Source organism: Trachemys scripta, chromosome 7, assembly GCF_013100865.1.
Source record: "Trachemys scripta elegans isolate TJP31775 chromosome 7, CAS_Tse_1.0, whole genome shotgun sequence".
Taxonomy (NCBI): Eukaryota; Metazoa; Chordata; order Testudines; family Emydidae; genus Trachemys; species Trachemys scripta.
The window spans coordinates 92,832,868-92,848,180 of NC_048304.1; the positions used below are offsets into that span (position 1 = coordinate 92,832,868).

Genomic DNA, 15,313 nt, shown 5'->3' on the forward strand with positions numbered 1-15,313 from the left:
CAGCACATGGTGGAAAGGCATTAGATGCCATTTACTTAAAGATTCAGCAGACAGTTGTTGCTTGTGGCAGAGCTGTGGACAGTTTACACAATCCAGCAAACTCCTAGTTTCTCTCTGCATCTGGCGGATGGGCGTATCTATAGGATGTAAGATTGTTGGACCAGCTAAGGTGGAATGGGGGATGGTTGACTGGCAGGTAGGTTTTTTTGCGCAATAGACATCACAAAGTCTTACCATCACTGCAGCAGATTGGGAACCTGAACAGAGCACAAATCCGTGTCAAGCCATTCATATTCTGGCTTACTGAAAATCTAGATAACGCACACCCTGTCTGGAAGTCTAAGGCAGATACTATCTGTAGTACTGTTCAAACAAGTAGCTTCAAAGTTTTGGGATCACTTTTAAAGGCCAAACTTCAAAGTATTGCATAATGTGAGTATTTAAGGTTTACTAAACCAGCCAAAATATCCCACAAAGTTTTGAAAATTACTTCTTGATATGTATAATTTATTATCATTTTTGCTTTCAAGAGCAATAAAGTGATACTTATTTTTCTTTTTATAGGGTCCATTAGAAGTGCATGTAAAGGTGATGCAATAGAGCAAAAGAAAATTGAAGAAATGCAACAAAACATTTTAGAAAAAGAGGCAGAAATACTAGCATTACAGGAAAGAAGTGAATACCTTGACTGTCAATTAGCTATACTTAAAGAAGAACTTACAAATGAAAAAAGGGAAAAAGAAGGGTTCAGTAGACAGATGGCAAACTTGTGCCTGGAGCTATCTTCTTCAAAAGAAAGGGCTTCTGGTTTAAGTGAGGAACTCCAGCAGTGTCAGGCTAGTTATAGGAAAATAGCTTCTGAATTAGACACACAAAAAGCTATAAATAAAGAGCAAGAGGAGAAGATTAAACAACTGAATAAAGAGGTAGAAGCCTCTAGTCAAAATATCTTAGTCAAAGTGTCACAAATAAAAGCAATGCAGACAAAGATAGACGAGTTGCATAAACTTGATTTAGAATCTTGTACTGTAGATGTTGATCTGGCCAATCTAAAGGATTTTTTGGAAGATTCTCAAAAAGATAAACCAGGGAAAATTCAGATGCATTCCTTAAACACACAGTGCCAAACATCTAATATTGCAGATGTCAGGCGAGAGAGCTCTTTCCATTGCAGTATTGAAGGCATTTGGAAAGAGTGCAAGCAAATTATTAAGGCCTCTTCCCAAAAAAGTAATCAGATCCAAGAACTCCTTCAACAAGTTGAAAATTTACAAAAGAGCATCAGTGAGGCTGAGTGTGAGAACAAACAACTAAAAGTACAATTGGATGACATTACAAATCAGAGTAATTTGTCCATAAAGGAAAAGGAGAACCTTGTTAATCAGTTACAAGAACAATTACAGGAAAAAAATTGTGAGTCTGAAAAACGTGGGGCTGAAGATAGAAGAGCAATTACCCAACTTGAGAAACAAAGTGCCAGTCACAAGGAGAAAATAAAAGAACTTGAATGCCTCTTGGAGTCTCATAGGGCTAAAGATGACAATGCAGCCAGGTTAGAACAAATACTTAAGGAAAAAGACTCTATCATTTTAAAGATGGAAAGCGATGTAAAAGACCTTGAAAAGAAATGTATGAATTCAGAAATAAAAATCCAAGATTTAAATGATCAAGAAACAGAACTGAAGGAGGAAGTCATACAGTTGAAGAATAACTTGAAAACTATTGAACATTCACTTCAGGAAAAGGAGAGAGAAGAAGAAGAATCAAAAAAAGTTACAGAACAGTAAGTACAGCATTGAATAGACACTTGATATGAAACCTAGTTTGAATGTGCACCCACACAGTTCCAAATAACACTCAGGTACTCATCCAGATTAAACTGCTAAGAAGTAGTTTAGATACTAAAATTTCTCTTTGAAAATCATTTGTACACATTACTGGCCATTTTTTCACTTGTTTAATTGTATGTCTTGATAGTGTATAAAACCCAGTAAGTAAATTCCTGCCTGTAGCACCAATATATAGAAGGAAACATGAGTACAAATGTCAACATTGCAATTAAACTTGTAATTAGCAGTAAAAGCAATCCATTTTACAAGGTAATACTCGTACCAAGTGTACTAACTTGTTTTCAATAGGGAACTATTTCTAACTTCTCCACATTTTCTACAATGTTCCTACCTTGTGTAGTAAATTGGGTTTTTGGGGTTGGGGTTTTTATTGGGTTGCATTTTGGGTTGGTTCCCCTCTAAAAGTCACAGTAGAATATCTTGTCAGGTGGAGATTGTCTGATCAGGTTTTTTGCACATTATGATAACGCATCTTTTTGCCCTTATTATAACAATTATTTCTAACTATAAATTATATCTCCACTAGTGAAATGGACATAGCCTGAAAAATCATTAAGCATCTAAGTAAATATGGTACAATCATGAGTATTTATTCTATTCACTTTATCCACTGGATTCAAGTGTCTTCTAGAAAAGAGCTTGTGTTTAAGACACTCTCAGAATGTGAATAAGGGGAGCCTGGTATGTTTAGGGTCTCCTGCATCAGTTTAATACCGTACAGTGGAGTATATCTAATTATTGTAGACTACGCTTGTGTGCAATCTTTCTGTAAACTAAAGTAGTTCCTGTATTAAAATGGTCTCTGCAGTTTGAGCTCTGTTAATATTCATCTACTTCTTGTATGGAAACCATAGGCAAGAAAAACTTTTTTATATAAGCCTACCTGTTAGAAATCCTGATACTAAATAAGCTTTTTGGAGCAGAAGGTGCAAATGTTGGAGCAGAAGCTTCATATAAGGCAATTTTTTTAAAGCCGGTAACTCTTGACCTAGGTCCAAAATATTAAAATGTAAATAATTGTTATATGATAACAGCAATTTTTGGTGATAACTTGGTGATGGATGTAGTATGAAAACTTAAACAGGAAATGAGTGTAGGAGAGTGGAACCAGCCTGAGGCATAATTGCACCCCCTTTACCTGACCCTGGAGGAGGAGAACGAAGATAAAACAAGATTATGATGATCCTCAGATGGCTACGGCAGTGGTGCTATAAGGAAGGCTTCAGAATGTTTGACCACTGGGAGGCCTTCACGGATAAAGGACAGTTCTTTCACACCTGAGTAGGGAGGGAAATAGACTTCAGGGATGGAGGTCAGCACAACTGATTAAAAGAGCTTTAAACTAGGAATCTGGGGGAAGTGGTTGGGAGATGCTCATGTAATCTCCACGCCTGATTCTAATATTGACCGGAAGGAAAATCAAGAAAGAGAATATAGCAATGGAGAAAAGAACAGCAGTGTGTAGGAGAAAGTTCCAATGAAGCTAACAGGTAGGCGATACTGGCAGTAGAATGACTACCTAATCGGATGAGGAGTCTGGGTAAAGCCAAGCACACAAAACTAAGATGTTTGTACACCAATTCAAGGAGCCTGGGTAACAGAATGGAGGAACTAGAACTACTGGTGCAGAAAGTGAATCCAAATATTATAAAGATAATAGAAACATAGTGAAATAGTAGTCATGCCAGGAGTACAGGTATTGAAGGGTAGGTGCTATTCAGGAAAGAGAAATAATGTTAAAGATGGTGGAGTAGCATTGTATATTAATGATGAAGTACACTAAAAAAATCAGAAGTGATGGAATGCATAAAACAGTCTGTTTGGATCAAAATGACTTTGGGGAAGAAGGCTACCAGAGGCTCACCTGGGATAGTTTGTGGAGTATAGTACAGAAAACTGGAGTAATAGAAATGGAATTAAATTTAATAGTGAAAAAGGCTAATGCAATCCTAGGACACGTCAGGTCAGGTATTTCCAATGGAGCCAGGGAAGTGTTAGTACCATTATACAAAGCGCTGATGAGACCTCATCTGGAATAGTGTGTGCAATTATCTCCCATGTTTAAGAAGGTTTAATTCAAATTGGAACAGGTGCAGAAAAGGGCTACTAGAATGACTCGAGGAATGGAAAACCTACCTTATGAGAGGAGACTCAAAGAGCTTGGCTTGTTTAGCCTCACCAAAAGGAGGCTGAAGTGAGATATGATTGCTCTCTATAAATACATCAGAGAGAGAAATACCAGGGAGGGAGAGATGTTATTTAAGTGAAGCACCAATGTGGACCCCAGAACAAATAGATATAAACTGTCCATCAACAAGTTTAGGCTTGAAATTAAATGAAAGTTTCTAACCATCAGATGAGTGAAGTTCTGGAACAGCCTTCCAAGGGGAGCAGTGGGGGCAAAAACCTAACTGGCTTCAAGACTTGAATTTGATAAATTTATGGAGGGAATGGAATGATGAGACTGCCTATAGTGGCATGTAGCTGATCTGTGACAGCTAATAGCAAATATCCCCAAAGGCTGGTGATGAGACAGTGGATGGGGAGGGCTCTGAGTTATTGCAGAGAATTCTTTTCCAGGTGTTTGGCCATTTGTTCTTGCTGAAATGCTCATGGTCCAACTGACTGCCATATTTGGGGTTGGGAAGGAATTTCCTTTTGGTCAGATTGGCAGAGACCCTGGGGATTTTTCGCCTTCCGCTGCACCTGGGGCACTGGTCACTTGCAGGTTTAAACTAGAGTAAATGGTGAATTCTCTGTAACTTGATGTCTTTAAATCGTGATTTGAGGACTTCAGTAACTCAGCCAGCAGTTAGGGGTCTATTAAAGGAGAGGGTGTGTGAGGTTCTGTGACCTGCAAGGTACTGAAAGTCAGACTATGTGATCATGATGGTCCTATCTGGCCTTCAAGTCTGAGTCTACTCATGTTGAGTAAGTAGCACCTTACTGATCAAGTAGTCCCATTTAAATCAAAGGGGCTTATGAAGTATAAAGTACTACTTAATGTAAGGATGACAGAATTGGGCCCTAAGTTTGTAAAATGCTGAAAGGCCTCTTCCCTAATTAAATCACAGGGTAGAAGTTCCATTTTATATGTTTTTGTTTGCATTTATATTTATGGAACATTAAAGGAACTCTCTAAGATAGCTTTGTTCCAAAGTTCAGGGTTTTTTGAGTTAAAAAAAAAAGTGTAAAACCTAATAGAAATGTGTCCTTTAAAAAATAAACAAAAAACAAGACACACACTGAAGATTTTCAATTAAACATTACTTTGCAGCTTAAAACTCCTTCCTCTATAATAGTTTCTTTTAACTTCCTTAATGATATTTAATCCTTCCTTCTCTTTCCCACCTTCCACCCCCAGGTTAAATAAAGAACTCTCTGAGAGTTCTGCCTTCATACAGCGTCTGGAAATGGATTGTCAGAGGAAAGATGAGGAGTATACAGATCTGAAAGAAAAGCTAGCTGATGCTAAGAAACAAATTGAGCAAGTACAGAAAGAGGTCTGTAATCATAAGAGGAAACCTGTTTCTTTTGCAGATTAAATGTAGGGCTCTGCTAATCAAATATTTGCTCTCAAATATCTTTGGTTATATGAATTGTTAAAGCATTTAATATTAAAATAATATTTTTAACGTCTTTAGATTTAGAATTCTGAACCTAGAGTAAAAGTGAACCTGAAAATGAAAAGGTAAAAATGAAGGTTACAAATTCCATTGATCTGTGAAAGGAAATGAAAGAGAATAACTTCTAGTTGTATTTGTGACTAATATGTAACTACCAAGCAGTAGCATAATTAAAATGGAATGCTTACTGCAAGCAAATAGCCATTTTGCATTTTAAATAGAGGCTAAAGTGTGGAGTCTTGCACTAGTGGTTAATTACATGTATTGCTGTCTGCCCAGGATAATAGCACTTCTTGTCCTTCATCTAACCAGCATCCTAAATATTTAATGCTGAACCACTTGTGAAGCGTCAGGAAAGGCCTGAGATCAAATGTCAACCAAAATTTCTTTTTTTAAAACTCTACCGTTTAAAATTAAAAGATTAGCTTCTTAGTTTTATACATATAGCTGAAATTTTTACTTGACAAAGCTACCTGCATTGATATCTGTTGAATACAGTAAATCTTCCTATGCAGTGATCAGACCTCTTTCTTAATTAAGATGAAAATGTAGTATATTGCACCTGCATTTTTCAGAATAATGGAGAATCGTCTAATTATTTGAAAGATTGTCATTAGTAAATACAATCCATTTATGCCATGTAAATCTAAAAACCAAACAAACATAGGACAATTAATTGTAGACTTTTGTTTATCCTTTTACGACATGGACTGCTTTGCAGGTGTGCACAATGCGTTCAGAGGAGAAATTACTGAGAAGCAAAGTTAATGAACATGAGAAAACTAAAAACCAGTTTGCTGAGGAACTAGATATGAAACAGCGGACAATCCAGCAACTTAAAAAGGTATTTTAAAAATTTCTTAAGTTTTATAAATGACTTGATATGCCCTCCACTTGTCATTTGCTAATTATCCGTTTCTAGTGATATAAGAAGGTTTCTAAGCAGTAAGGCAGTCACCAGAAATAGGGTAAAATAGAACTAACCATGCTAAAATTAACTTAATGGACAAGAACATTTTAAAAGACCTTCTCATAATAGTGCCTCATCAAATTACCTTTTATAGAACTAAGTGTCCAGTTTATATATAGATGAATGGGCCAAGGACCTGATCTGCAAATGTTTTTATTCTGACTTGAAGCATCTGGATAAATAGTTGAAGTGCCTCAGTTTACACCTTCTCTTTTTCACCAGTAGACTGGTGAGAATGCCCCTCTTTGGTAGATGGAAAAGCTACATATTCCAGATTTCTTCACTCTTAAGTATCAGCTCATTACTTTAATAAAGCTCTGAGTGAGACTTTCCAGACTCTTACCAAATGCCAATGTGCATCTTTGTTTTCAAATGTTTTAATACTAATTTCCTTTTGATGTACTATTTAGGAACTGTTGGGTAATGAGCAGATAGAAGAAATCTCAAAACAATACCAGAATGTATGTAAAGGTAAGCAATAGCCACTTTTGTTCATATCCTGTCATGAAATGGCAGCATAATGGGTTCTTGTTGTGTAAATAATTTGCTTAAAGGGTTTTAATATATTCACATTTTAAAAATATTGTTTGGATAGAACAAATTCCAAATCTAGTATTTAAAACATTCAAGTAATGAGCTGCAGTTTTGTTTAGCCCATGTCAGTTGGTCTATTAGAAAGCAAGAAGATGATGCAAAGGATATAAATCCCAAACTCCTTTCTCATTTTATTTTTGGAGACAGATTGTGGGTTTGCTATAGTCACACTCATAATATTTTAAAAGTCTGAGAAGGTATGACAGCTGCCATTTTAATAAAATCTCAAAGATTAAAATGCTGACTGGTTAATGATCGTTAAGGCTGCGATTTAGTCACGGAGGTCATGGCAGTCACAGAATCCGTGTCTTCCAAAGACCTCAGTGACTTCATCCAGTGCCGTCTGGTAGCTGCAGGGTCCCCTGCTGCCTGCGGAGGCAGGGAGCTGTGGGGTATCCCTGCAGCTCCAGGCCACTGTGGGTGGCAGGGAGGAGCCCCACAGCTCCCCCGCCGCTCCTGGCCACCACGGGCAGCGGGAGGACCTGCGCCGCTCCCCACCGCCACAGGCAGCATGGGGGACCCCGTAGCAGGGGGACTCTCCGCAGCTCCCATGCACCGTGGGTGGTAGGGGGGATCCACAGAGCTCCCAGCTGCCACAGGCGGCAAGAGGGCCCCACCATTCCCAGCCACCGCCAGCTGCAGGGGGGATCCCCGCCACCATGGGAGGCAAGAGGGACCCCCGAAGCTCCCAGTTGTTGTGGGTGGTAGGAGGACCCCGGCAGCTCCCAGCCGCAGCGGGAGACCCTGGAGCTCCTAGTCTCCCTACCCCCCAGCTGCCCAGCCTACCCATTTTGTCTTGGGTTTTTTTAGTAAAAGTCACGGACAGGTCATGGCTTTTGTGAATTTTTCATTATTGCCCGTGACCTGTCCCTGACTTTTACTAAAAATATCCGTGACAAAAACTTAGCCTTAATGATAGTTACATGTTGCGGCCTTGATGAATGTACCTCAGTTGAACAATGGTTCCCCTCTCATGTAGTATTGGAAAAAGACACTCACAAGGAAACTTTCAAATGACTAAATGCTTTTCCTCCAAATCTCCTTTTGGGATAAGCCCTTTGCTGCTGGTGGATTGGATTTTAGTTTTTGTTACTCTTGTGGGTGGGGATACCCAAGTTTGAGAACGCTGGCCAGCAGAGTGTAAATGTGTTCTTGAACTTTGTAACAGAGCTTTAGATCCAGTGCTTTTAATGGGCCCCCTAAATTGGGGGAGAATGGCGGGGAGAAAAAGGAGCCTCCTTTTTAAATCTATTTTTAAATCTTCAGATCTGCGTGCAAAAGAGAAAATAATTGAAGACATGCGACTGACATTAGAGGAACAGGAACAGACTCAGCTGGAACAAGATCAAGTGCTAGAGGCCAAATTAGAAGAGACTGAGAGATTAGTTTCTGGTAAACTACCTATCTAGAAGAGGAGCAAAAACATACTTTTTAGATGCTTAGGAACAATTCTCCATTTTTATCATTGAGTTTGTAACTATTATATTGGACCAAATCCATAACATCATAGGAGTTTTGTTTAAAGACTGCAGGATTTGGCCTAGTGATGGCATTTCTGCCATATCTTTGCTCCGGCAGTAGTTGTGTCTGATAAACGTGAGAGCTGTACTACAAGAAGGGTGTGAATGTGGTAAGAAGTTTGAAATTGATGCAAACCATGTTATTTCTTCTTCTTGTATTCTGACTAGAATTGGAAGAATGGAAGCAGAAATATAAAGAGCTGGAGAAGAGTAATAGAGAGTGGCAACAAAAAATAAACAAACATGAGGACAAAAACATAGATGCAGTTAGTGGAGAACTAATCAGTCTGCAAGAAAGACTTAAGGTAAAATTTGGTGACTTAACTTGAAACACAGAGCATTCAGTTTAAAGCAGGCAAGTAGCTATATCACCTTTTTCTTGTTACACCAAAGAAGTAGGGCATGTTATAAAAGCGTGTGAGCGAACTGAGTTACACTAGTAAAGGAACTTCCTTCTGAAAGATGAAGTTCCATTCCATAACTGCTAAGTACTGTGCAGCATATATGACATGTCTAACCAGTCCTTATCCTTTCTCCACAAAAAAGTCAGTTTCTCTTTGGGCTCTGGTCAAACCACTAAATCATTTGAACACTTTCTTTACCTTTCTGCCTGCCATTTTCTTCCATTAGTTTTCCCACATCCTATTCATAATGTTTCTAATAACCACAACTATTTAGAAAATACAAAATCTAGCCTCTTAATAGATGGTAACATTTAACACTTCATATGTGAAACATTCACAATGTGCAATTCTAACAGCGATGCAAGTGTAAAAAAGGCTTAAGGCCATGGAAGGTGTCTATGCCAAACCTGCAGTTAGAACCTCTGCTCTGTCCCATGCTTAGTCCATCAGATAATGAACTTTGCCTTCTGACCCTTAACTCCACCCCCTTATGGTGGTGACCTATGTTTGACTCCTTGGGCAAAGGAGCTGGTTCTGCACCAGGCAGCTCTCTGTGAAGGGAGTTGGGGGAAGATCAGGCAGCATGACCTCCCACAGCTGTAAATTGGTCTGGGCATGTCTGCAAAAATGGGAGTTCCCATTTCAGAGGTTCTTTAAGGCCAGACCATGGGACCACAAATCTGTGACATAAGAAAAAATCAGTAATAGACTTCCAGCCCATGTGTTACATCTTCAGTGCTGTCTTCACAAGGAGCCAGGAGTGGAAAGTTCTTTTAAAAAATAATTTACAGCAGAGAGGAATGGATTGCCAAAACCAGGTGGGTGATGAGGAAAGAGCCAGGGCCTTGGGCTTCCCATGCCTCAAAGGCTAGCTGTGCTGTGACAGCCAGGTAACCATATTGCATACTTGAGAAATGCAACCAGTTGCCTTGCTCTAGGATTCAGCTTGCATCCTGGCTTCTACAGATACCTTAGTTCTGAGGAAAAATATATCTGGCAGGGAAGATAGAAATAGCATTATGTGACTTTCTGAGAAATTAGTGGACCTGGGTTTCTGTAGTTACCTGGGTTGCTGGTTCAGTCCTGTCTGAAGCTGACCAGTTATATGGGAGAATGTCCTGCAAAGAGGTTTGTGGACAGTCATTTTGGTTCTTAGGGTAAAGGAGGCAAAGTTTGTTGGCTGAAGTGATATTCTTCAAGTGAAACATGTTCATCACTTTCCCTCAATGCCTCTGCCTTTGTAGTCATATGGGGTAGTGTTCTTTGCCCTTCTGCCCTGGGGAAGCAGTAGTATGCATCCGCAGTTCACTCTGCGGCAGAGCAGGGAATTCAAGGGGTAGGGACAGGAGAGGACAGGAACAAGGGTTCTTGCTGGCAAAATTTTTAGCACAAATTGATTGGTATCTGGGATTAAATAAAACCATTTTCCTCAGCCTCTCCTCATAAACTGAGGGAACTGGGCTTATTTAGTCTGCAGAAGAGAAGAATGAGGGGGGATTTGATAGCAGCCTTCCCCTACCTGAAGGGGGGTTCCAAAGAGGATGGAGCTAGGCTGTTCTCAGTGGTGGCAGATGACAGAACAAAGAGCAATGGTCTCAAGTTGCAATGGGGGAGGTCTAGGTTGGATATTAGGAAAAACTATTTCACTAGGAGGATAGTGAAACACTGGAAGGGCTACCTAGGGAGGTGATGGAATCTCCATCCTTAAGAGGTTTTTAAGGTCCAGCTTGACAAAGCCCTGGCTGGGATGATATAGTTGGGGTTGGTCCTGCTTTGGGCAGGGGGTTGGACTAGATGACCTCCTGAGGTCTCTTCCAATCCTAGTCTTTTATGATTCTATGATTAGCCAAAGTTATGTGCACTGCTGTAGATCAAAACACAAATGTTTATCCCATAATTCCATTCCAAAAGGCTTTTTTTAGAAACTTTGTGCTATTTTTATAAATAAAAGAAAAAGTTTATTTCAGGAATATGCTGGTATCCTGTTGGTTGGTTGATATTTTTTTGTTTTACTGTTACTTTTTTTTTTTTTTTTTTTTTGGAGAAGACAGACAAACCTAACTGGGTGTCCTCCCTACAATACGCAAAGATTGTCAATTTAACATCAGCCTAACCTTGGAGAGCCTTCTCCCTGGCTAAGAAAAGATTTATACCTGACTCTCTAAATTTTTGCTTACTTAACACAGGAAATTGAAGAAAAGTGTAGAACTGATAGAAAAAAATGGGTGGAAGAAAAAATGGGGCTTATAACTCAAGTAAAAGAAGCTGAGAATCACCGAAACAGAGAGATGAGAAAATTTGCTGAAGATAGAGAACGTCACGTAAAGCAACAAACAGAAGTGGTGAGTAATAGACCATCCATTCTAATTTTCATGATGTTTTAAACAGGTTTCAAAGAAAATTTAAAGGGCTTGATCCTGCAGCGTGCTTCCTGTGCAGTATCCTAACTCCTCTTGGAAGTTGAGGGTATTTGGAACTTCAGAGGACTGAGTTCTTCTTTCTTAATTTGTCATTTTACAGGAAAGTCATGATGGGAGGTGCTCAGGTTGCAGTGTTCTTTATCATACGTAGGGTGGATTTGATTTAAATCATTAGTCAGAAAGATTCGATTTAATCATGGTTTTCTACAGAAAAGTGCATTCTTGTTGGTTTTTATAACCTTAATACATATTCTTCACAACTCAGAGATAGATGTAGGTTTCATTTTTAGAAGGTACACGCTATACATTTTTAAACAATGATTTATTTTGAAAACTTTTCAGATTAGTTTTATAGCTATATCAGAAAATGAATGATTGTTTGGTTATTTCATTTACCAAAGGTAATTGAAGCAGATATTTATTAAGTCATTGGGAGGTGAACTATCTCCAATTCAACAGGTTAATCATTAATATTTGGAGGATTTTCTTGCCATGCTGTATTAGGAGGAGAACATCACCAGACAGACATTTAAATTGTTTTATTTAACTAAAACAACAACGTTAAGTAGTCTGGATTTTTTTCTTCAACCACAAACATATAATATTTTAACAAAACAAGCATATGTCCCTCGCTTCTAAGATTTATCTCCAGACTTCTTCTCCTTGTCCAGATCTATTCCGCCCCCAACAATCTTCTGTTCATTGAACTTTTTGAAACTTTGCACTTTTAGAGAGAAGTAAGGGGTTGACCATGTGTATACAAATTTGCAGAGGGACAATAGAGTTGAGGTCTGTTATTTCTCACCTCTATATATTATTTATTTATTTATTTAAAACATTTTTGCTGTTAACAAATATGTTACATCTGGAGAGACAAATCCACAGTTTGAGAACTGCAAAACTAAGCATCTCTGATGGTATCTTCTAGACTGAACACTGAGTCTGATGGGTAGATAGGAAGATTAACCTATATAATCTATACAGAAGCCTGTGGAACCCCATAAGATTGGGTCCCTAATCCATGAACTATTGGAACTCATTTACAAAACTTTTCTTAAACATTACATGAATATATTGTCTCATACTATAGAATTAGAATTTATAATCTCTATTCCATGATGAGATATCTTTGAGCTATAATGTATCTTAATTAAAACTATCTTTAGATAGGTGTTTTTTCTTCAAAAAACATTTTATCAAAAAAATCCAATTTAAATAAAAAAAATCAGAATTTTTATTTATTTATTTATTTTAAATCATTGATTTTTATCCACCCTGATCACACACTTACCATAACTATTAAGAAACATTTTAGGCATAACAGGAAATGAATCTATGTTGGTTCCTCCTATATTATTACCTCCCCAGTTACATATCTGAGAACAAGGAACACAAAGACTCAGAGCCACACCTCTTGAGTTAAGTCCTAAAATGAGTCCTTACTAAGAAAATGTACTGATTCCTCAACAGGGCTGAGGAGAACTCCCATTTAGGAAACAACTTTTCTAAAAGAAAATCAGTTATAAAGGGCATGGTGGGAGAGAGACACTGGAAGGTTGAAGATATGCTAATTTTTCAGCCTAGGTTTGGAGCAAAATCTATATTATTTGGTTTAAAATGCAGTTTGTGATAGTGAGGGGGGAAAATCACGGTTTTCTCCATCCATACCACTTTCACAGCAGGGCTGTGGTACCCATTGTATAAATAAGCTCTAGTGATAAGGCTGATACTATTCCACAACGTGGGTGGCCACTCAGGCTAGCCACCTGACTATGTACTTAGGGGGTCGGATGCAGTAGTACTCAGGCAGCAGCCTGGGCTGCCATGGACACACCTGCTATTTTTAGATGATAGCTCAAGCAGAGTTGGGAATCGCATCTCCCAGCTCAAATATAGATGAGCCCTTAGTTTACTCTTCAACTTTATGTTGGCTAGCTTGTAAAATACTCATGACAAACAGTCAGGTTAGTTACACCAATAGTTGGAGGGGCTTTTTTTTTTACTGAAATGCTGCTCTTGAAAAGCGAATGCAAGAACAAGATTTATTATTTTTTTTATACACTGTTTTTTATAGTGTTTTTATACACTGTCAAATCTTGCAAATGAAACTAAATTACTTGTCTCCCTTTGTGAAAATAGAATATTTACGTTGGCTTAATTTCCAGGATTACTAGGGTCTTCCTTTTTGAGCATAAATATAATAATTAATCATTTGAAACCCACGTAGTCGGGATAGTTCAAATAGAAGGTGTTTCAGGGCTTTTCTAATCACTTTCCATTTTTTGTTTAGGAGAGGCTTACTGCACAGCTGGCAGAAAAGGATAATGACCTGCAAAAGTGGCGTAAAGAAAGAGATGAGCTAGTAGCAGCTTTGGAAGTACAGCTCAGTACTTTGGTTTCTAGCAACACTGAGAAAGAGAAAGAAATAGAGGAACTGAAACATACCACATTAACGGGTTCAGGAAAGGTCAGCCTAATCCTCCTCCTGTGCATTTTGGTTTGTTATTTATTAGTTCTGCATAGCATTATCATATTGTTGCAGTTTTGGTTTCAGAGCTGTGCAAGCTTCAAATATTTTCAACATTTCAGTGTTTTAAGAGCAAATTTAAAAAATAAAAACAGCCCCATAGCTTGCTTTGGACATGAACTGGCATTAGTGGTGGGTGAACTTCCAAAAGGTTCAGTGGTTCAGAAAAGCATTTGAAGTTTATTTGAACTCTGTGATAAAGAAACTGGACTGGAAATTTCAAAACAGGCTTTCTTATGAAACTTCTAGTATTTTCTTGGACTAGCCATCCTGAAAATTCCTTGAGAAATAGCCTTTGTTGACTTTTCATTTCCATCTCTGGTCCAGGCCAAGACCAGGAGGCACAGTGGCATGACAAGGGGGGGGGGGGGGGAAGCAAAAAACAAACGAAAAAGTTAACCTGAATTTCAAATTAAACTCAAAATAAAATTTTCAAACATTTTTGTTATTTCCTTCACTTTCCCAACTTCCTGGTTTGGCCAGTGTCAGAAACAGAACAAACCCTGTTACAATGCATTTGTAAGTCTTAAAAATTAATTGTGGAAACTAAATTAGTTGACATTTGATGGCTGTTTGGTGATTTATTAAATCAATTGATGGGGTCTCAGTCCAGTTTCTTGAGGACAGGTATTCATGTCACAAACCACCAACACAATTATTACCTATATTGGCAGTCCTGGCAGAGAGGTTATGAATGAATGGGTATGGGGACTGAACTCATTATACCTCAAGGGGGGAAACCTCTATCAATATTGAAGTGCATAGGCAGAATAGCACGAGAAAGATTAGGCTGCTTCTTTCCATGCTGTATGTGTTTTCTGGTACTGTGACAGATCTCGAGTGCCCAGGACTGAATCACCTTGTTAACCCCCCCTGTCTCTAGCAAGAGGAAGACTTGCTTGTGCTTTGGAGGTGTGTCGGGGAGCAGACACCCAATTATCTGTTAGCCACCCAAACAATTTCCTCTGGGCTATGCCGGCCCTTACTTTGCCTTGCAGGTTAACAATAGGTGCACCCCAGTTCCTGAGCCCCTTTGAAGTATCCCCTCATTGTGTTCATCCCTTTATCCTCTGAACACTCACAGTACTACCAGGTCTGCAGTTCCCAAAGGAACAGGGTATTCACCAGCTCGTTTGATTCAATTCAGGATCAGCTCCTTATAACACTGAGTTATATTTGTAGTTAAAACAATCATAAGTTTCTTGATTTTTGATATTTAACAGATACTGAGTAAGGATAATGGAAACAGAAGGGTTACATATAAAACAAAATCAACACTTGCTTTCTGGAGACTAAACTTAATTTAACAGCTAACCTCCTGTCTAAAGCAGTCTTATTACTTATTACTTCCTAGGTGCAGGATAACAGGGTGTTTTCCTTGCCCCCCCACTATAGCCCAGTA

General features: G+C 38.6%; 1 protein-coding gene across 1 annotated transcript in view; it reads left to right on the top strand.

Annotated features, from left to right (window-relative positions):
* The window catches only part of KIF20B (kinesin family member 20B), a 75,711-nt gene that overhangs the window by 39,453 nt on the left and 20,945 nt on the right, over window positions 1-15,313 (top strand). Inside the window, exons 17-24 of the mRNA XM_034776859.1 lie at window positions 565-1,783; window positions 5,215-5,353; window positions 6,198-6,320; window positions 6,857-6,917; window positions 8,307-8,432; window positions 8,729-8,865; window positions 11,151-11,306; window positions 13,675-13,851. Coding sequence (XP_034632750.1) covers window positions 565-1,783; window positions 5,215-5,353; window positions 6,198-6,320; window positions 6,857-6,917; window positions 8,307-8,432; window positions 8,729-8,865; window positions 11,151-11,306; window positions 13,675-13,851 — 2,138 coding nt within the window. The remainder of the gene's footprint in view (window positions 1-564; window positions 1,784-5,214; window positions 5,354-6,197; window positions 6,321-6,856; window positions 6,918-8,306; window positions 8,433-8,728; window positions 8,866-11,150; window positions 11,307-13,674; window positions 13,852-15,313) is intronic.